The sequence below is a fragment of the Chelonia mydas genome, chromosome 13 (genome assembly GCF_015237465.2).
Source record: "Chelonia mydas isolate rCheMyd1 chromosome 13, rCheMyd1.pri.v2, whole genome shotgun sequence".
Lineage (NCBI taxonomy): Eukaryota > Metazoa > Chordata > Testudines > Cheloniidae > Chelonia > Chelonia mydas.
The window spans coordinates 19,533,960-19,556,936 of NC_051253.2; the positions used below are offsets into that span (position 1 = coordinate 19,533,960).

At 46.1% G+C, this 22,977-nt stretch overlaps 2 protein-coding genes across 4 annotated transcripts in view; both read right to left on the bottom strand.

Moving 5' to 3' along the window:
• The window catches only part of LOC102930882 (adenosine deaminase), a 30,332-nt gene extending 28,953 nt beyond the window's left edge, over positions 1-1,379 (bottom strand). The window contains exon 1 of the mRNA XM_037915620.2: positions 1,240-1,379. Coding sequence (XP_037771548.1) covers positions 1,240-1,287 — 48 coding nt within the window. The 5' untranslated portion in view covers positions 1,288-1,379. The remainder of the gene's footprint in view (positions 1-1,239) is intronic.
• Positions 1,380-8,374: 6,995 nt separating this feature from the next.
• The window catches only part of LOC102931106 (adenosine deaminase), a 40,097-nt gene continuing 25,494 nt past the window's right edge, over positions 8,375-22,977 (bottom strand). For 2 of the 3 annotated variants that reach the window (XM_037915621.2, XM_043526681.1), the window contains 6 exons: positions 21,720-21,841; positions 17,446-17,517; positions 16,952-17,053; positions 15,124-15,191; positions 14,476-14,605; positions 10,416-12,833 (listed from right to left, as the gene is read on the bottom strand). In XM_037915621.2, the coding sequence (XP_037771549.1) occupies positions 12,729-12,833; positions 14,476-14,605; positions 15,124-15,191; positions 16,952-17,053; positions 17,446-17,517; positions 21,720-21,841 (599 nt within the window). In that variant the 3' untranslated portion in view covers positions 10,416-12,728. Of the gene's footprint in view, positions 8,461-10,415; positions 12,834-14,475; positions 14,606-15,123; positions 15,192-16,951; positions 17,054-17,445; positions 17,518-21,719; positions 21,842-22,977 lie in introns of those variants that run through there. The other variant, XM_043526680.1, reaches the window with a different exon arrangement.

The window sequence follows — 22,977 nt, forward strand, 5'->3', positions numbered from 1 at the left end:
CAATGACTCCAAGATCTCTTTCTTGAGCTAATTTAGACCCCATCAGTTTATATGTATAGTTGGGATTATGTTTTCCAATGTGCATTACTTTGTGTTTCTCACACACTCTGTGACACACTCCCCTTAACATACACATACACACACTCTCTCTCACACTCCCCACACACATTGTCTCTCACACACTACCCCAAGAACCAACATGCACACTGTCTTTCACTTACACACAATCTTTCACACACATGCATTCACTCACACACGCTCTCTGCCCCAACACACACACTCTCTCTCACACACACAACGTCCCTCACACAGTCCCCCCAACACACACAAAACCAGCGCTCCCTGCATCCAGGTCATTTTCCCCACCTGGGCTGGGCTGTGAGGTGAGGAACAGGAACTGCTGCTCTCTTGCCTTCTCCTTATGCAGCCCAGGTAGGGAAAGTGACCTGGATGCAGGGAGCCCTGATGTCATTCCTCGCTCTCCGCCCTCACAGCCTCTTAGGGGTGCACGGGGCAGAGGAGCAGCAGTTGCAGGGGGAGCGAGCAACCATGCCAGCTGCTCCATGGATCCAGGTCAGTTTCCCCACGTGGGTGTAGGAGGAGGATGAAGGGATCACAATGCAGGGGTTAGGGGCGCAGAAGGGGAGGACAGGGGTTGGGATGAAGGGGGTACAGTGCAAGGGTTAGGGGCACAGGAGTTAGGCCAAAGGGGGTGTAGGGATTGGGGGCACAGGAAGGGAGTGGAGAGATTAGGGGCACAGTGTAGGGGTTAGGGCACAGGAGGGGGCAGGGGTTAGGGGTGCAGGGACTGGAGCGCAGGAGGGGGGCAGGCATAAGAGGCACAGTGCAGGGTTAGGGGTGAAGGGAGAGTGGTGAGACTGAGGAGCCCATGGAGGCCCGGGGCAATGGGGGCGCCACGCCCACGGGGGCCAGGGGCACCAAAATGCAAGTTCGCCCAGGGTGCCATTTCCCCCAAGGCCGACCCTGGGGGTGGCGGCGGCGGCCACGAATCCGGCTCCAGGCAGAGGTGCGAGGAGCAGGGGGAGAGAGAGAGCCCCCCACTGTCCCCGGGGGGGCAGGCACGTGCCGGGTGTGGGGGGCTGCCCCACCGCGGAGTCGCCCGCCCACGGAAGGGACGCAGCCCCCGGCTCGGACCCAGGAGCACCCAGCACGGGGGAGGCGCCCGGCTCAGAGCCGCAGCTCGCTGCCCGGCCCGGCGGCGCTGACCCGCTCGCTCACCTTAGGCAGGTCGAAGACGGGCGCCCCCTGCCCCGCGCCCCGCTCCATGCTGCAGCCGCGGCTCCCCTCCAGCCCGCTCTGGCGGGACAGCAGGGCTGCCCGGAGCTTGGAGCCCGGCCCCGCCCAGCGCTCGGGCCGGCCCCGCCTCGCGGACACCCGGCCGCGCCCTTTCCTGAGGCCCACCGCCCCCTGGGTGCTCCGCTAGGCGGGGAATCCCAGCAGCCTGGCCCGGCCCCCAGACCCCGCTCCCCTCTGCAGCCCGGAGGTCCCCCACGCACCTCCCTGGCAAGCAGCTTCCTCCTCTCTCCCCCAAACACCCGGGTCCCTCAGATCCCCTACAACTCCCCCGCCCGCCTCCCCGCTCCCTACTGGAGGCTTTGCGGAGGTGCCCGCTGTCCGGAGAAGCCCTGAGGTGGGCTGCAGTGAGTGAGGCTGGGGGCTGCTGGGTTGAAGGAGAGGAGATGACGCCTGCAGCCAGGGGCCACGGTGCCACCATCGCCAACCCTGTCAGACCCGTCGCACCCTGGCACAAAGCAGGGAAGAGAGAGAAAACCAGGGGTCCATTGCAGCCCAACCTCCAACAGCAGCCCGGGGAGGGTAGCCGGTCCTGGGAGACCTGTGTGCAGGTGCCAAACCACTGTGCAGAAGGAACCAGCACCATTGCAGCTACAGGAGAGCGGGAGCGTTGTGACATTTGCTGCCAACACATTATTCACTCTGTTTGTGTATTAAACTCCTTTCCCCTCCCTTTGTCTTTCCTATCTGTTTATAGTGTAAGCTCTTGGGCACAGGGCCTGGCTACTGCTCTGTACAGTGCCTAGCACAATGGGGGACACAATTTTGTTGGGCTCTAGGCTCTACTGTAATAAATGTGAATAATTTATGCATGTTCTCCATCAGAATGTTAGGAACCATTAGGAAAAGGATAGGCAATAAGACAGTAAATATAATGCCACTATAGAAATCAGTGGTACACCCAACCCTTGAATACTGCATGCAGCGCTGGTCATCCCATCTAAAAAATATGTATTAGCAATGGAAACAGTACAGAGAAGGGCAACAAAAATGGCAAAGGATATGCAACAGCTTGTATATGAGGAGAGATTAAAAAACTGGGACTACTCAGCTTGGAAAAGAGATGCCTAAGGAGGGATATGATTGAGGTCTGTAAAATCATGCATAGTGTGGAGAAAGTGAACAAGGAACTGTTATTTATCCAGGGGTCACCCAATGAAATTAATAGGCAGCAGGTTAAAACAAACATAAGAAAGTACTTCTTCACACAATGCACTGACAACCTGTGGAACTTGTTACCAGGGCTATTGTGAAGGCCAGAAGTATAACTGGATTCAAACAAGAATTAGTTAAGTTCTTGGTGGATAGGTCTATCAATGGCTATTAGCCAAGATGGTCAGTGATGCAACCGCCATGCTCTGGATGTTTCTGACAGTCAGATGCTGGAGTGGATGACGGGATGGATAACTTGATGATTGTCCTTTTCTGTCCATTCCCTTTGAAGCATCTGGCACTGGTCGCTGCCGGAAGATAGGATACTGAGTTAGATGGACCATTGGTCTGACCCAGTATGGCCGTTTTTATGTTCTTAGTAAATAACACACCAAATGTTCTGAAATCTCTCGTGCACAAGACCAGCAGTCCCGTGCTACAAACTGATCCATGTGGGTGGACCTCTGTGCTGGCACAGATTTCCACGGGTCAGTGGGGTTCCCCTACAGATGCAGAGGGCTGCTAATGTTCTAAAAACAGCAGTGTCGCGGAGGCTGCACGAGCCAGCCGGAGAGGCTAGCTTTCCCGAGTATCTACCTAAGGTTATGGAAGGGATCATATTCGGGCTGGCTAGCTAGCCCTCCTTGGCTACACTTCTATTTTTAGTGCTCAAGCTCGACCAGAGCTGGCACAAGTATGTCTCCCTTAGCTGGAAATTACATCTTCCAGCTCCAGGGTAGACTTATCCTCTGCTTTGTCTCATGGCCCTTTCAGTCCTGGGCTTCTCTGTTGGGAGACTGCTCACAAGAGAGCCCACTGTTTTCTTGCACTCTCACCATTCTCTTGTGCTCATCTGTCACCTATGTCATTAGATTTTTCCAGCTCTGCAAATCCAACACCCAGCCACTGAGTCATCCCCAGCACTAACTAAAATGACATTAACACTCGGAGTCACATCAGCAGCTAAAACATACCAGTTTTATAAATGTTTCCCCTGAGGCTGTTGCGGCTGAGCCGTCTGGTTAAAACTCAGGATGAAGGAGTATTTAACCTTTATCCTCAGTTTCTTCTCCATCTCTCTACCCAACCCACCCCACCAACCATCACCTTAGCCTCCTGAGGTCACATGATAATGATTTTGATTTCTCAGGTGTGTGGCTGGCCTGTATTCAGGACAGGACCCAAAGAGAAAGGAAAAGTTGGCTTTTATCCTCTCTTGGTAGCTCTGCAATTCTTTGTTTAGCCCCTGGAATCACTTACAGCAACCTTAGAGCTCTCCTAACTTACACTAGCTCTTCTAGCACTTGGAAATAGTCAGAGCAGAGAGATCCTCCAGCCAATCCTTTTCACTGGCCACTCCCCATTTCAGCTGGCCTGGGCTGCTGAGTTTAAGGCCTATTTGTCAGTGGAGCAGCACAAAGGGGCCGTACCATACTGAAGAAATAGGCCTTGCATTTCCACAGCTTGAGAATGTTACTGCTGTGGGCCCTTGGAATGAGCTTGGCAGAGCTAAACCCAGCCCTAGAGTACATAGGAGGGCTCCATTTACTTCAGTGGGGAATTTGGCCCTCTGCGGCTCCTTCAGAGCGGATCTGTCCATTATGGCAGAAGGCCCTGCTCTGTTTATTACAAATAAAGGCTCTCGATTAATCGCAGCGATTAACTCAAAAAAATTAATCGTGATAAAAAAATTAATCACGATTAATCGCAGTTTTAATTGCATTGTTAAACAACAGAATACCAATTGAAATTTATTAAATATTTTTGGATGTTTTTCTACATTTTCAAATATATTGATTTCAATTACAACACAGAATACAAAGTGTACAGTGCTTACTTTATCTTATTTTTATTACAAATATTTGCAGTGTAAAAATGATAAACAAAAGAAATAGTATTTTTCAATTCACCTCATACAAGTACCATAATGCAATCTCTTTTTTGTGAAAGTGCAACTTACAAATGTAGATTTTTTTTGTTATGTAACTGCACTCAAAAACAAAACAGTGTAAAACTTTAGAGCCTACAAGTCCACTCAGTCCTACTTCTTGGTCAGTCAATCACTAAGACAAACAAGTATGTTTACATTTACGGGAGATAATGCTGCCAGCTTTTTAATTATAATGTCACCTGAATGTGAGAACAGGCATTCACATGGCATTTTTGTAGTTGGCAGCACAAGGTATTTATGTGCCAGAGATGCTAAACTTTCGTATGCCCCTTCATTGTTCGGCCACCATTCCAGAGGACATGCTTCCATGCTGATGATGCTCGTTAAAAAAATAATGCATTAATTAGATTTGCGACTGAACTCCTTGGGGGAGAATAGTATGTCTCCTGCTCTGTTTTACCCACATTCTGACATATATTTTTATGTTATAGCATATCTCAGATGATGACCCAGCACATGTTGTTCATTTTAAGAACACTTTCACTGCAGATTTGACAAAACACAAAGAAAGGCACCAATGTGAGATTTCTAAAGATAGCTACAGCACTCGACCCAAGGTTAAAGAATCTAAAGTGCCTTCCAAAATCTGAGGTGTGGAGCATGCTTTCAAAAGTCTTAAAAGAGCAACACTCCAATGCGGAAACTACAGAACCCGAACCACCAAAAAAGAAAATCAACCTTCTGCTAGTGGCATCTGACTCAGCTGATGAAAGTGAACATGTGTCGGTCTGCACTGCTTTGGATTGTTATCAAGCAGAACCCCTCATCAGCACGGACACATGTCCTCTGGAATGGTGGTTGAAACGTGAAGGGACATATGAATCTTTAGTGCATCTGGCACATAAATATCTTGCAACACCGACTAAAACAGTGCCATGCGAACGCCTGTTCTCACTTTCAGGTGACATTGTAAACAAGAAGTGGGCAGCATTATCTCCTGCAAATGTAAACAAACTTGTTTGTCTAAGTGACGGGCTGAACAAGAAGTAAGACTGAGTGAACTTGTAGGCTCTAAAGTTTTACATATTTTTTTTGTATTTTTGAATGCAGTCTTTTTGTACATAATTCTACATTTGTAAGTTCAACTTTCATGATAAAGAGATTGCATTATAGTACTGATATGAGGTGAAGTGAAAAATACTATTTCATTTGTTTTTATAGCACAAATATTTGTAATAAAAATAAATATAAAGTGTGCACTGTACACTTTGTGTTCTGTGTTGTAATTGAAATCAATATATTTGACAATGTAGGAAACAGCTAAAATATTTAAATAAATGGTATTCTATTATTAACTGTGCGAGTAATCACAATTAATTTTTTTAATTGCTTGACAGCCCTGCTGTAGACACTAAAAATGGGACCATTCCATCAAATCTGCTGACAATTGAGAGCCAAACCAGAACAATGAATTCTCCCCTTAAATGCCTCTGCTGCGACCATTCTGTTCAGATACGTGAACATTCTGTTCTGTAGGAAGCTCATCAGTGAGTGGTACATCCATGGAACTCTACTCCCATCTAGAACAGCTCAGAACAACACTGCATGGGTGGTAGTCACATGACCCACTCTCAAAGTGCCTCAGTAGCAATTTTCCTCTACAGGACATTTAAAATCTACACTTCAGCCTTTACTGTATAAGGTACATTTTCTACTCTGTACATTTAGACTATTTATTTATTTCCTGTTCCCATAGATTAGAGATTTCGGTGCTTCCCTTAATTCACCTTCCTTCTGTATCCAGCTTAGAAATGAATGGATATTTAGTGCTGCCGACGGAGACATCTGGAGTCATTGGGATCAGCTGGGGAGGGGTGACGGGAGTTCCTGCTGCATTAATATTGAACACTATTAACCTGTGCTGCTACTTTTTGGGAATCACAAAAGGACCAAAGCTCACAGGTGCATGGACAAACTCCACCTGCAGGCTCAGCAGCACCACACATGGGCACCATTTGGCATTGTAGGGTTTTCAGATACTGTTACAAGAAGGGCAGAAGAGGCTTTTTTGTATGTTTTGACAGTTGATAAAATTCAGACTAATCTCTTCCAGAATCCATCTAGCTCCAAGGTATTTATTTCTGGAAAAGTTTCACACACTCTCTCTTCAGAGACATGTGTGTGTTAAAAATTGTTTGATAAACTATAAGCTTGTTGTAATAAAGAACACACAACTCTCAGATAATAAAGTTGAGTGGGGTTTTTCTGCAATTGTCTGTTCCCCCCACTTCTATCTCCTGAAACGTGGAATTGCAAGCTCATCACACTAGATTACATCTATGTTGGGAACAGAGGGAAAGGAGCTATTTCAAATGACACCAGTGCTGTCCAGCTTCATATGCTCCCAAGTGCTGGAGCAAGGAGCCCAAGAAATGAGAAAAGGAGTACTTGTGGCACAAGTACTCTTTTTTTTTTTTTTTTTTTTTTACGGATACAGACTAACACAGCTGCTACTCTGAAAGAAATGAGATGACTGCGGAGCCAGGGTAGAGATATTTATGGCTCTGAAGCGCCTAGAAAACAAGCATTTGGCAGCTAGGCAGAAGCTGCACCTGTTGTTTGTTTGTTTTTACAATCCAACAACTAACCTAGCTCAATCAGCTTCTGCTGGATCATGCTGCCAACTTTGCTCCAACATAGCATGTAAGAGCCCACTCTTGTTCCCACTGAAGTCCGCGGCAAACTGGCCATGTTCTCAGTGACTCCAGTAAGACCAGAGTTGGGCTTTAAATCTCCAAGTCTCCTGTTCTTTAAAGCTCCGGCTGAGTAGAATCCATCTCTCATCCAGCCTCCCACATGCTCACAAGAATGGAGCCGCCAGGCAGAGCAGGGGACAGAATAATACACATCTATAAACTCAAGCTCTGCCAGGGTCAGTCAAATATTAGGTCTCTCAACTCACAGGAGTGAGCATTCAAGTTTTATTTTTAGCCAAAATCAGCTGTTTGCAAACTACAATTGGACAGGAAGGACAGGGGGCATCAGGTTTCCCCTGTGAGAATAAGACCCATGTCAGTAGGGTGACCAGATGTCCCATTTTTAAAGGGACAGTCCCGTATTTAAGCCCTCCTGCAAGTGTCCCAACTTTTTCTTTAAAATGGGCAAATTGTCCCATATTTTCTGTCTCCTCCCACCCCCATCAGTAGTGGTGGGTCCACTCCTGCTGGTGGCCGGATTCTTGCTCGCCAGCCACCCATCCACGAGTGGTGAGTGGGAGGGTCCCGTGGCCGACTATGGGGATGGGTGTGCAAGGCTAATGGCGGGGTGATGATGCAGGCCGCAGGGCCAGGTGCTCCCGCACTGGTCTGTCAGCGCAGCCCCCGTAGGTGCTCCCCCACTGGTCTGTCAGCACAGCCCCGTTGTGTGCCAGCTCTCGATCAGCAGGGCCCCATCCCATTTCCAGCCGACACTGGCTGTGGGCTGCAAGCTGCGGTGGCTGGTGAGTGCAGGTGGGGTAGGCACCAGACGGGTGTGCGTGTGTGTGACTTCTCCCCCTGTATGCGTGTGGGGGGGTAGGGGTGTATGTATCTTCCCTCCTCATGTGAATTAGGGATGTAAAATATTGCTTACCAGTTAACCGGAAAGCAACAGTCTTACTGGTTAACCAACCTTAAATGTTAACCCTGTGCCAATCCCAGCAGCCCTGCGTCGGCAGGAGCAGATCCAGCCCTAGCTGGAGGGGCCACAGCCAAGCCGGCGGGATCAGCCCCCGCCCCGCCAGTGGAGTCTGCCCCAACCGCTTAATCAGTTAACCCTTTAAATGACAAATTTTAATAGTTTAAATGGTTAACTTTTAAAATGGTATTTACATCCCTAGTGTGAACCCTAAAGCCTTAAAGATAAGAAGTAAAAGAATCCAACTATACAGTATTATCTTTTTAACAGGGGCTCAGTCAACTTGATGTTAATCTGAATGTTTGTACTGCATAGTTCTGATTGATTGCCATTGAACTCACTGGAGTACGAGTAATTTTACCAGGTGTCCCATATTCAGCATTGGGAAATATGGTCACTTGACATGTCAGCTGCCATCACCAATTGTGCTGAAAGAACAAGCACATCATATTATTTAGTAACATCCTGGCTTTCAGAGATGCTAGGCCCACAGAGCTCCCACGGACTTCAATGGGAAGTGGAAGTGAAACTCTGATCACGGACACATAGTGGTAGAAGACCCTTGCAAAAGTGGGCCTCCAAAAGTGAGCTGACACTAGGATCTCACTGACTGCAGAGGGAACAGTTCCAAGTTCAGCATTGCCTCACAGCTCTGATTAATTCTGCACAGCTCAGAAGGGAAAACACACCAAACAAAACATTGTTTTCGGACTACATGGCAGAAAAATCACAGCCCAATGCCCAGTAATAACACTGTCATGTCTGGCAGTGACAGGTCTCTTTCTTTGAGCATAATGGGGTAAATGATGTGTGAAATTGGAACAGCTTATATCAACAGCTCTGAGGAACTTGTGAGCCTCCAATGTCTGAACAAGAGACGCGTTTGCACTTCAAACAGGAGTCTCCTCCCACACCGTGTAACTCCACTGACTGAGAGAGTTACTCCTGATTTGTACCATTATGGGGGGGGGGGGGAAGAGTCAGGCCCCAAAGTTACTGAATAACAACATTTGCCATGTGTACACCCAGGGCCTGATTCTGATCCAAGATGCATCCATTCTATAATGGTGTAACTCCTGTGATTTCAGGGATGCTATTCCTAATTTACATGTCTGCTAAATGAGAGAACAGGTCCAACCTGGCCTCTGCTTCCATCCATCCCATCTCCAATTTTTCCCTTCAAGCAACCAGAGCCCAGCTTGTGGCACTCAGGGTAACTGCACAGATTCCACCACTGGCTGTGATTGACTGCAGAGGCCCTAGGGATATGGAGGTGAGAGGAAATTTCAAAAGTTACCCATAGAACTACAGTAAGGAAGAATTCACAACATGTTACTTTTTTGTAGGTCCTGTCAAAATAGCAGCTTGGGATGGTGGCCAGAAGGTAGATGTTTTATCTTTAATATTTTGGCAACATGCTATTAGATACTTATATAAAAAAAAAATGCAGAGCGCATTATCCCCCAGGTTCTAACAATGTGGGTCACATTTGGCTAGAATTATGGTGCAGAATTTGACATTTTCCCTTTAGCTCTTAAGGCAGAAATTAGAAATACAATTATTTTTTTAAATATAAAGTTATTTTATTAAACCAGAACAACACTTCACTTAGAGTCTCCAGAATGCAAACAGCTGTTCCTCACAAGCTATTTCTGAAGAAAGATTTCCAAACAAAAGAAGATTGTGGATGACAATGTTAGAACCATTCTTAAAACTGACAACTTATCATTAGCTTTAAAAAAATAAAATAATTCATTTATATATTTGTGTATACACACACAAAGTATTTAAGAGAAGAGCATTTTGTATTCATTTATAAAAAAAAATAAAAAAAAAATCAAGCCCATCACTGGCTTGCTGATGTCTGAAATCAAAGGAGGAAATCCCAGCCGTCTTCCAATGTCTAGGAGAATGGTGAATGTAGCCCTTTATCAAAGGCAACTTTTTGGTGTTGGTAGCTTTGGGGTCCGGGTCTCTGCAACCCCTTGTGATACTGGAGTTCTCCCTACTCCCTGCCCCCCAGTTTCCTCAGCTCTGTTTACAAACTCTTAGGTAAAAGTATCTGAAACCTACTGTCAATCAAATATGTAATCATTTCTTTGCATAAAAAGGACAACAGTGTCATAATGCACCAAAATGGCACTGGAATTATGTTAATATTTTCTTTGTAAATTCTCAAACATACTAAAGACAGGACTTCCAGCAAGAATTCTGCTAAGTACCTTCTGAAACACTTGTGGCACCCGGGACATTTAACAATATATTGGACCTTAGCTCATTAGTTTATTCTCTTAATTCTACTAATAGTATCTGAAGGTTTCCTTAGGTCAGAAAGATTGAACATAGAAGTTAACCACATTTTAAAGAATCTTTTAAAAAAAAAAATAGACTAAAGTAAGAACAAAATTCAGCCCCTGGGAGTTTGACTCACTTGCAAAGTGCAGAATGCTGGAGGGGAGAATCTGAGAGGAGAATTTTGTCCTGAAATTGTAAAGATGTGCACTAACTTTATATGTACATGCAGCAAACCTCTGGAGGTCTCTGGGCTCCCCAAACAGACCCCCAGCTGTCCTGAAGCCGAGCTATATGCTCTCATCTGCAGTGACATTTTGAGGATTTAAGGTTTTGCGACACAGGTTTTTTTGTTTTTTAAATAAATGAAAAAAAGTACAAAATAATTGTTAAATTAAAAAAAAAAAGTTCCTATATTTCTGCAACCAGAAAGCCTAAGTGCAACCACGGCTGCATTTTCCATCTTGTTATTAGTCCCCATTCACAATACAAAATAAATTTTGTTTACATACAGTTATGGCCAAACTGTGTTTTAACGCTAGCCATACAAACAAGAATAAACTAGTTATTTAGGTATCTACCAGTGTCAGAAGCAGGTTCTCTCGTATGATTATAACATGCACACTACAACTAGGTGAATAATGGATTTTTCAGTTCACTGGCCATTCTGAGAAAATTCAAAAAAAAATTCATTTTGGGTTGAACTGAACACAAATATTTTTAAAAAAAATTTGGTGAATCAAAAAGTTGAAAAGTCAAGTTGAAGCAAAAGGTTTAATTCCAACATGACATTTTTGAATTTGGGGAATCTGTCAAAAGCAAAGAAGAAATCATGAAATGCCGGGTGGAGGTTGGGGGGAGGATGACCACCTCAATTATCTTTAGCCCAGTGGTGTGAGACCTGAGTTCAGTTCCCCCTCTGTCAAATGTGGAAAAGGAATTTGAATAGGTCTCCCTGCACTGCAGCAAAGTGCCCTACCCATCCGGATATAGAGTCATTCTCACTTACATTCAATGTCTTTATGAATGACTATGAACTGCCACTTTGAATGTCAATGAAGAGTCACTGGACTAGGAATAAAGTGAAAATGACTTGATAGTCTGGTTGTTAGTGCGCTCACCTAGCATGTTGACCCAAGCTGAAGTCCCAGCTCTAACAACTATTTAATTATTTATATACAGAACAGCTTTCACAGGCAAAACAGAGAAAGCCCCACACCAGAATATCCCCTAGCCCAGTGGGTAGGGCCGTCTCCTGCAATGTGTGAGACCCATGTTCAATTCTTTCTTCCTCATCAGGCAGAGAGCGGAACTGAACTGGAGCCTCCCATATCCCAGAAGAGTAGGTGTGTCAGGGCCAGATCTGAAAAAACCTGACCCTCTGGGTTGAGCATGCTGACAAGTTGCAATACCTCCCACTTTGCAGCACACTCAGAGCAGCGAGGTGGGGGCAGCTGGCAGAGTGGGACACGCAGGCACCACCATGGGCACGAGGTGGCCAGAGAGGAGGAGTCGGGAGTGGGAAACTCCTACCAGGCCGAGCCCTAAGAACAAGGTGGTGGCGGTGATGATGCAGGTGGGGATTGGTTCAGGAGGTCCGTTCTGAAAAAGACTTGACACTTTCAGGTCAGCTGTGCTCAGCTTGGGTTCTGGTCCAGTCAGGTCTTATCAGTAGGCCTGAGCAGCCCTCCCCAGGACAGTACCCTAACTAATGGGCTAAAGCCTGTAAAAGGGAGGTCCTCCCCGGCCTCTGCACACTAGACAAATGGCCAAATTCAAAACATTTTGAGTTAGGTCACTGGCATTTTCAGATTGTATTCAGCAAATGCAAGAGAAATTCGTGAATGGCTCTGGGGTGATTAAAGCTGCATTTTTCAGCAAATAAACTATTTGCTGAAACAATTTCACCCAGTTTGAAGCACACGAGCAAGGTGGGGAAAAAACTGTCTTCTACCATGGTTTGACCACAGCCGCAGCTCAACATGATTACTTCTGTAGTGCAAAGAGGGACTTAAGGTAGATCAGCAAGGGAACTAGAGCACCAAAAAGTCACATCAAAATGTTACCACCACCACCACAAAGAAAGAGGGCCTTATTTTGCTCTCATTTACACCAGGATGTAAAACTGGCATAAGCCACAATGGAATTATGCCAGAAAACTCCACCTGGACATTTGTGAGTCAGAAATCTAGGAAATCAGATATCTATTTAGTATGTGGGTGCTGTATGTAGGTATATAAGGTAGGAACCATGGAAATACTGCTTTATAGTGTATGCCTTGGACTGTAAAGGTCAGCAAAGTAATACCATGGCACCTCCTCCCCAAATGCTCCCACTAAAACAAAGAGGAGTCGAGCACACATGGGGAGAGGTGAACGCAACCTGCCGGCTGGTAGAAGCAGGATTAGGATGGGTTGTTTGGGACCATCCCGTAGGCTTCATACAGCTTACTGAGAAGCTCGTTCTTTTCTTTCTCAGGCAGGAAGCTGGACTTAGCTGCGTTGATGTTCTGGGAAGAAAAGAAGAAAGACTGAGATAGCTGGGTAATACCCACAAGTGTGAGTGTGGGGTTGTACGTGCACAAATCTTTGTGCATCAGTGAGTGAGAGCGAGTTGGTGTAAGTCAAATGACACTTTTGTTAGCACTGCTACTCTTGAGCTCTTTTCAGCAGCCTCAGTTTTCAAAGGAACCTGCTCCTACTCAGGATTTGTGATGGGCTTAAAAAAAAGCAGGAGATAAACAATGTGTCTTAAATTCCTTTATCGGGTTCCAGGATGTGCAGTTCAGGGGCCTGATCCAAAGCCTATTAAAGTCAAGGGAAAGACTCTCATTGACTTCAATGAGTTTTGGATCAGGCCCTGCCTGATATGCTGCTGTTGTAACAAAGTTCACTACTGGCTTCCCTTAACAATTTACAAAAACGTCTCTCTCCCCTTAATTTATAAGCTTCCTTTCATTAAACAGAAAGGAACAGCTCGTCTTCTGCAGGAGCCTGCAGCAAAACCGCCCATGGATTTAACGGTATAAAGATCAGAACTTTCTACAGCTGGAAGGAAGAACTAACGCATAAGTCTACTCTCCAGGAAGACAGACGCTTGCTCCTTAAATGAGTCCCCTGATACAGGCCCAGTGCTTTCTCCTGCACAGCTGCATTCTGCAAATTCATCTTCGACACACAGAAAGGAAATCAACTGGTTTCCAAGATATGGTAGGATGCATGAATGCCTGGACAGTACATATCTCCTTTCAACCCAGTGCACATCTAACGGTGAAACAGGAAAGCATCAGAGGTTACCCATAAAGAAGTGAAACTCTATCAGACTAGTTTCAGAGTGGTAGCCGTGTTAGTCTGTATCAGCAAAAACAATAAGGAGTCCTTAGTCTATAAGGTGCCACAAGGACCCCTCACTGTTTTTGTTCTATCAGACTATTTTTCTGTCCCTTTATCTTAGGTACAAGGCAGATGAAAAACAGAATTAGCAGCTTTTCAGGACACTGCTCATGCCAATCTGCATGCAAATATGACAGACACCATGTGACCCTATAAGTAATGGCAAAAGCAAATGGCCCCTTTGTAACCAAATGGTTTGCTGCATAACAGTTACATTGGGCTAACTGCAGGCTCCCATTGAACACACACATGTACACATTTTTGCACATGTGATCACAGTCAAATACACAGGGAAGGGCAGCGAGCGACCTGCGACCAGCATCCCCACCTTCTGTTGCTCAATTCCAGTCTGAGGAACTATTCAGGGAACAAATTTTCATCTTGACTCATCCTTAGTAAAGTTCCATGCAGCAAGCTAGTCAAGTGTGCCGCATCTTTGCAGATCATCCTGGTCTAAACACCCATAGAACTTATACTCTGTTTTCGGCATTCATTCCAGATGGCCATTTGTATGCGTCATGATGACTCAGTGCTGGCCAGCGCCCCTCCACCCCCACCAGCTGACGCGGACTCAGAAAAAACCCTATCTTCACACTGCTGTTGTGCCCCCACATAATTCAGCTTTTTCTCCCCACAGTTTTAACTCCGCTGAACTCTCTTCCGGTTTCATGTTTAAAAATGAGATTTATCTGAGAAAAAAAATGGATCATGTTAGGCTCCAACACGTGGCTTTGCACAGAACATCCCAAGACAACTTACCACTCTCTTGAACTCCTCTTCAGTGAAGTCCAGGAACTGCTTAGCTATTTTGTAATCAGTCTCAATTGCAGAATGAAAAATGAGCGGGTCATCAGAGTTCAGGGAGTAATTGGCTTTATCATTCATAAACCTGGGAAAACAGAATTTAAAGTGGGACAAATATTAGAGTTCGCATAGTTTGTGTTTTTCCAAGTGTAAAATACACTAAAAACCCCACAGCTTTCCACCAAGTTTGGCTATTTGTATCCAGCTAAATAAACAAATTCCTATCAAAGCTGTAGTTTGCATTGCAAACTTCACATTGCTATTCCCACCCTACTTTTTAAATGCAACAACAAATCATTTGTTGGACGGATGTTCAAAGTGTCTGACCCCTCTACCCACTCCAGAGCCAGACAGCAATGCACTGCAATCCAGGGCTTAGCCCCTTGTCAGCTCAAAGCAGGGGCCTGAGGCGGGCAGAAAGCTCTCTCTAAGGATAAAAATCTATCAGCATATTTGTTACAGTGCCTCTGAACTGGTCCCTTAGCTGATGCACAATACTCTGACAAGTGGTTAGGACTTGCTTCTCACGTGAAGTAATAAAGCAGTTATACATAAGTGAAGTCTGAGTTAGTTACTTGAAAATAATATATTTAAACGTCTTACTGAATTACTGGGTGTTTCCCAAAATCTGGATCACATGCTCCGGTGAGGATACTGGACCAAGGACAGGCCTATATGTGTACGGAAAAAAAAGGCAGAGTCAGTCTCTTCCATAATACTGCTGCACACAGATTCCAAAGCTCTCCAGGCAGGAGCTGGGCCTGAAAAGCACCATTTACATTTACAGCTCTGTGAAAACAATAATGATCATTAAATCTCAGTCTCCGCAACAAGTATTTACCCCCATGCCTGCTGGATATAAACATTTTTGAGCTCTTTTATTTTCCGGCTATGTGTTTCTGCCCGAGCACAGAAGCCCCTGTCATTCCCATCCCACCTCTCCCTTCCACCCCACCGCAGCCATTCTCGTAGAACAGCTCACATCAGAGGGAGCAGTGACCTATGACTGCCATATATAAAGAAAAGCCTGGCTAGGAAAGTGACCACAGCCATCTGCTCAGGACGCTTTTACAGCAGACCCTCGGAGTTACAGACACCTCAGGAATGGAGATTACCTGTAACTCTGAAATGTCCATAACTCTGAACAAGACCTTAGGGACTTCAACCACTGGTGGGGTTGGGGCTGCAGCCTCAAGGAAGGGGGTTTTAAGGCTCTGTGTGTGTGTGTGTGGGGGGGATTTGAAGGGTCAGGGCTTCTGACCCTTGGGAGCACCAGGGCTCAGAACTTTAGATTTGGGGAGAACGCTGGGGCTCCAGTTCCCTGGCTCCGCTCCCGGTTTCAGCCTTGCAGGGGGTGCCTGGGCTCAGGGCTTCAGCCCTGCAGCTCTGTTCCCGGCTTCTGCCCTGCAGGGGGTGCCAGGGCTCCCCATGGCTCCGTTCCCCATTTCAGCAGGGCAGCGGGCGCTGGGGCTCTAGCTCCAGGGGGAGTGCTGGGGCTGATGCCAGGAAAGGAGCCATGGGGCTGAAGCCCTGAGCCCTGGTGCTCCCAAGAGTCAGAAGCCCTGATACCCACCCCCTGCCTGGAGCCCTGACCCCCCCTCACCCTGCGGCTGCAGCCCTAATCATCCGCCCCCGGGCTGAAGCCCCGAGTCCTAGGGCTAAAGTGAGTCAGTAAAGTATTTGCTTTTTGTGCATGCGTGTCTCTGCTGCTGCCTGATTACTTCCGGTTCCAAAGGGTGTCCGGTTGGCCAGTGAGCCCGTAACTCTGCTGTTTGTATCTTTGAGGTTCTACTGTACTAGTTAGTATACACTAAGGGCCCAGACTGGGTTTTGTTCTTTTGCACATCTGAGGAAGACATGCTCCCAAAGCTGGGACCTTTTAGAACCACCAGGTTCTTCAACATCTCACCTGCCACCACTCTCCCGCCTGTGACTCCTGTGAGCCTAACACCATGGCCACTCATCCTCTGCCTGGGAAGGGGTAAAGGCATCCTTCTACTCAGAGAGCCGGTGCTGTTCCAAGCACCCACTGAAGATGGACTAAATAATACAGGCTCCTTTTCCCCAAGGCTGAGCATGACGTGACCTCTGGCACTCAGCACAAAGAAGGATCCAGACTTGTATCCCCTTGGTGACATCGCATTTCTGCTCAACAGCCCAGTTAGCAACATGCTGGAGCCTTGTATGTCTGGTTTCCACGAAGCACCTCAGCTAAATTCAAACTGTGGTGTGGAGAGCGGATTTCACTCTAAACGCTGTTAGCACTTGGACTCCAGGTGGCAGCAATTTCACCCCTATAGTAAAGGCATTTAAGTCCATGTTCATTGTTCAAAATGCTGACTTGTCATGCAACCCAAGAGCTGATCCCTCACTCTCAGACGGAACAAGATGATCGTTACACAACTGCCACCCCTGCAGAATTAGTCATTACCTCAAAATGCATCTTCCTACCCAACAGCTCCCTATAAAGGGCTGGGTCTTCCAGGACATGGTAGCCGTGGCCAATCCGCTCGGTCTTCAGAACATTGATTGCCTGTAGAGAATAGAAAACATGTAAAGTCTCTCTTAGCTCTGTGCAAGGGCCTGACTCCTACTCCCCAGAGGATCAGGCAAGCTCACAGGAGCTCCTGAGCCCTCCAAGCCCCAAACCAGGACTCCAATCCACTCCTGCATGCAGGACATGGGGGCCCTGTCCTAGGAGAGCCTGCTCCTTCCAAGTGCTATATGAGGCTCAATCTCTGGCTCCCTCTTTGTATGATGCACAGACTCTGCTCCCTTAGAGCAATGGGGGGATTTGGCTCCAAGGGGCTACTGAGTGATGGGCCAGGATTTGGCGCTAGCTACCTTTGTCCCCTGCATTACAATACAGAGTATTTTGCAGCTCTGCTGTAACTTATTCCACTGCCCTGCGCTGGGGTTTCTTACCTCCTTGATGACAGACGGTGCCCCAACCTCCCCAGCGTGGACAGTGCGATGAATGCCACATCTTTCAGCTTCCTGGAAAAGCCCACATGAAGCAAAGAGTGAAAACGCTGCTGTGGGTTTGGGGAGGCACAGAGGCGGGGCAGGTGGGGGAAGGGATGTGAACAAACTATTAGGACAGCAACCACACCACTGACTACTCTCTGCCTTCAAGCCAGAGCGAATGCTTTCAACAGACCATTAGGCTGAGAGCTCCAACCCCAGGAGTAACGACTGTGGAGCAACACAATCAAAATAAGAAGAAAATCAATTATCAATCTCAGACAGCGTAGGAGCTGGGTAGGTGAGTGTCTGGGAAGCCCAGCCAGCACACTAGGGAATGAAAGCAAATTCATTCCCTAGTGCTGGGTATGTGTAGCTATGAATGATGTTCTCAAATAACATTTTTTTTTTTTTTTTAAAAACAGATCATTGACTCTGAGAAGGCAACGATGTAGGAGTTAAGGCTGGGCTAGCAGGCCAGCTGCCAGTTATTCATAGCCCACATGCAGCGAGTTCGGTGAGTCTCAGTCCAGTCCCTGATGTCCACATCACACAAACACCCCAACAACTACCGTACAACTGTCTCTCTTGCTGGCAGTCTCAGCAGACAGGCCAAGGACTCACTGAGCCATGGAGATGGTCCTCCCCGCGAGGCACGCTGGCTAAGGTGACATGGCGGGGGGGGGGGGAGTTCTCACTGCTGTGACCTGTGCCTTACCTGTTCAGGGCCTGCTGTCTAGGGGGGCTCTCAGCCTGGCACCTTTCATCCGTGACAAAACAGGATTCTATGAATCTGGGAAATCCCAAACCCCAAAGTCCTGGGCATGTGAATGGGCACTGAGCAGATGTTATAGGGATCTTACCAGAGGCAGCATGCACGTGCACACACCCCCTTCAGGAGGTTGCTGTTTTGTATTACTGAATTTTTCAGGTGCTTTGTGAATTTTCCACTTAGTTTGCAGCCACTGCATATCCAGGCTCTGCTCTGAACTACTGGGTAAGACACGGTTCCGCTTGGTATGTTAATACGAAAAGCCCTAGATGAGTCTACTAAAAACTAAATCGAGACTCCCTGTGTCTGCACTGATAGCTTTGTTTTAACACACACTTGTCACATGTCCTGCACAGAATAGGGACTCAGACAGTTACCCCGAAGGCTGACCATTCAGTCAGGGCTAAGCTTACCAGTCTTTCCCTTCACACTGGCCTTTCATTTGTGTCAGAAACTGCTAATCTGGGGAGTTCCGAGGATGAACAGATTAATCCAACCCCCCTCTCCCCCCAATATCTATGGAATGATCCAGAGGGCTTTGGATTGGGCTTTGAACTGTCAGAGTGCAACTCTTCTCCTACTGATCCCGAAGACTGATTAAGTAAGAGTTAATGAGAGTTTTGCCATTGACTTCAATGAAGCATGACAAGGCCTTCAGGTTAGGGCTCCGAGCAACGAGTTTGACAGAACCCAGAGTCAACAATTTAAAAGACAGAAGATTCCAAGCTCTGGCAAAACTCCTGCTGAAGTCTATGGGAGCTTTGACTGTGTCAGAACTGCAGGAGGTGGCTCTGAAGCCAGAGGTCTTAAAGATAAACAAAGATTTGATTTAAACACTATTTTGTTTCCAACGTGTGTTAAATGCACAGGCCAGCTCTTGGGGCACTCACGCCCAGAGCGAGTCTCTCTGCCTGCCCAATTCCCATCATTTTGCCAGCTCGCTTTACCAAGGTCACGTGCATGAAGCAAATTAACCTGATCTGCAGCTTGCAGGAGGATTTTTCAGAGAAAACAACTATGTTTATTTCCTCTAACGTCTGTGATCAAAGAGTGGCACGGTATGGGGGTCAGGGGTGGCGTACTGCACAGAGACAATAGCAGAGCAACTGGTTCTGCTGCTTTCCAAGATTCTACCTCCAACCCCACATGGCACCTTCCATTCCATCAGTTCCAGTTACTAGCTCTTAATGAAAGAGCAGATGTGTCTGCTTGCTTTTATTGTTCATTTATGTATCCTTCTTTGGTGCACTATACAGATTAGAAAACAGCGAGATGGGCAGGAATTTCTGTGGGTGTGGGGGTGTGCAATGGGGAAGCCAGAAATCTCTCCCACACCTCCATTCTCAGGGTATGTCTACACCACAATCACAGGTGCAACTGGAGCTTGGGTAGACATACGGGAGTAGATTTAATCTAGCTAGCTCTGGTTCCAGAGCAGTGAAGCTGCAGCAGTGCATGCTTCAGTGTGGGGTAGCTGCCCAAGAATTACACAGGGTTACAGACAGGTCTGCACAGAAGCACGTGCTCTCACACCTTCACTGCTCTACGATCAGAGATAGCTGGATTAAAGCTTAGCTCAGGTATGTCTACATGAACTGCAATCACACCCCTCGATTGTCCCCTCCAAACAGCCTCCTCTGACTCTAAATAACCCAGAACTTCCCAACCAAGGAGATAATTCATTCCTCTCTGCATACTTCTTTGGTTTATAACATCACTCACCTAGGACTTTAGCATGAGCTAATTATCTAGAGTCACAGCTTCAAGATCTTTACATGGCTTCCCATGATCTCCCCACAACCTACTGCAGGCAAGTCACATACAGAACTCTCCCTACTACCCCCAATTGTAGTGAGAGTCATTGACTTCTCCCAGCCAGAGCTTAAATGGCAACACAACTGAAAACTGGGAACACCAGTGCAAAGGCAGACATCGAATCCCTTCATCATAAGCCTCTCATTTCATAAGTCATATTATCCATGTTACTGTTGATGTGTGAAGCTCCAGTATGAGGGCAATTTAGAAAGAGAGCATTCTACTTTCATGCTGGCTGAGAAAGCCTGACAAATTGGAGCTTTTGTTCCTTCCGTGTTTCTCTGAGTCTGAATGAGACGCTGGCTTTCAGACAAGAACAATTCAAATCCTTTTGGTTGAGAAATTTGGACTTTGAGACCCCACGCATAGGCAAGCTAGATATTAATTGGTTTTCCATCTCGTTTTATTTGCCTTTAAACTACCTGGGACGTGTAGTTTAACGTGAAAAGCAACTAATTGATTCATCTTGTATAATGCAAGTATAACAGTTGCACAAGATGAAGGTACAGCTGCTTGATTAGTGCTCATGACAAGGAACTTCAGCATGTTAGAAAGGATAAGAAACTGCTACGCAAGTAATATCTTATCAATAAGTGCTCAATGGAAAGATGATAGCAAGTGAGATACTGCATGGATTTCAAAAATGGCACTGGGCATTTATGCAAGGAGACACCGATTATGAAAGTACAGAAGTTCAGGGCCATGCAAAACAAAGTATATTTCTTCCATACTCTTCCCCTTGCTCTCAAGTTTTTGCTTTCACATTAGGACATTTGTAATGATTCCCATGACAACCACAGATGGCAGTCGGACTGTTAACTACAACAGTATACCCCTGAGATATCCCTGATTCTACCTCAACCAATCACCTGACACCCAGCACGATTTTTAAATCCAGTGTCCTCTGAGGCTGGGTTCCTGAGCACCCTCAGCTCCCACTGACCTATGCCAATCACGTAACTTCTTAAAATACAAACACCCCTAGAGTCCTAAAATCCTTATATACAGATGGGAGATATTTGCATGGGGCTTCCTTTTTAAGCTACAGTAAAGTAACACTGTCTAGTTAAAAAGAATACATTTCAGGAAAGAAATCTCCTCCAATACCATCATCTTAGTTTATTACAATGGAAAAAAAATTTGAACATATGTTTACACTGTTTATCTGATTGATTTAGTTTTTGCATTTTACTCAGCTGGAGACAGTGAAGAGGGACTAGCCAGTTTCATGTCTGGTATGGAGTTCTGATCCTGTAAAACAACGTAAGCAGGTAGCCCTATGCAGTCCTTGGAGCAGTCATGCAGATTTGAATGCATGATCATTTTACCACCAATTTCACTTTGTGGCTCTGTGCACTAGCTCAGTGCTGCAGAACCAAGGCTGTGAACGCAGCTGGGACACATTTAAATAAAAACATCTCTTTATACTTAAATTATGTATATGCTCTATTAGCAATTTAAAAACCAAATTAAAAGTAATATTTCTACTATGCCAATAAAACACTTCTAGTAATTTTAAGACATGTATAAGTCTTACAGGCCACTTTGGATCTGAACTACTTGCCAGATCCCCTTTGTACTGTGCGGTTTTCTGCACTAACCAGAAAGAATTTGATACAAGATTTTTCGAGAAGCTCATTGAACAAACCTCATAAGCCTTCCTATGCTCTGGGAAGGTCTCAGACACCAACTCATCCCCAGCCAGGTCTATGGCTACCACCGTATTGTTCTGGTATTTCTTACACAGCTCTACCACCTCCAATGACCAGCCTGGAAAGAAGAGCAGCAGGATTTAAGAAAAACATCCCTGAGCTCTTGTCTAAACAGATGTGGTTGTTCACATGAATATAAAAATTTAGTTCATTTGCCTTCTGGGATTTTTCCCTGAGTTTGAAGCCCTAAAAAAGCAACAAAACCCTAGAGCCAGATTTACAGACCAGAGTCACAGCCCCACTAACAAGTGAGCTCACTGCCTGTAAAGTTGGTAGGCATGACAGGTTTTAGCCCTGGTTATTAGGCCTTCCAAGGGGGAGCCCTTCATTATCATTACAGCCCTTGACAAGAGCAAAACTCCATGAGTCAGTCCCAGTAGATTGTATTACGTTGTGACTTTGCACTTTAGAATGTATGTGCCTGACTACATGGTATGGGAAGAACTCCCAGCTCCAAGCCCCTGCTTTCTCATTATCACAGTATCCATAGAATGCTTCGCTTCGCAGGGCAATGCTTTGTGCAGAGCTGAAAGCAGAAGGGGCTTTTCTAGTAACAGGAATCAAGAGGGGACCATGGCTGGGCTGTGGGGAGGAGGGGGTTCGGGCTGGGGGCACGGCTGGGCTCTGGATGGTGGGAGGGATTGTAGGTGTCTGGTACTCTTGATTGGGCTCTGGGGGCGGGGGGAAGGGAGCAGAGAAACAGGAACTGGGTGTCATAGGGTTTTCTTTAACTCTCTAATCCTGGGGGAATTTTTGTGTTTGTCTGTATTGTTACAGACATACTTGCTGACAGGTATTTTGAAATAAGTTACCAAAATAATTGAAACTGGTATGATTATGTAGTGTTATTTTGACAAATAAAATTTGCAGAATTTTAAAATATTGTGCACAGAATTTAATTTTTTAGTGCAGAGTGCCCCCAGGAGTATAAAATGCAGACAGGCACCTAGTGGGATTTTCAAAAATGTTCAGGCACCTTTCGAAATCCCACTAGGCACCAGGCTGCATTTTCAGGCACCTACATACATTTAAAATTTTGGCTTTTAGTGAACGTGGCTTAGCGTATTTCACCTGTTTTTTGGACCTGGTCCTGCATAGAGTATGGAAACAACAGGTTATTTAGTTAGCCCTCATCATAACCAGACAACGGAAGTGCAGTCATTATATAATTGTTCTCCTTGCCCATGGAATGTT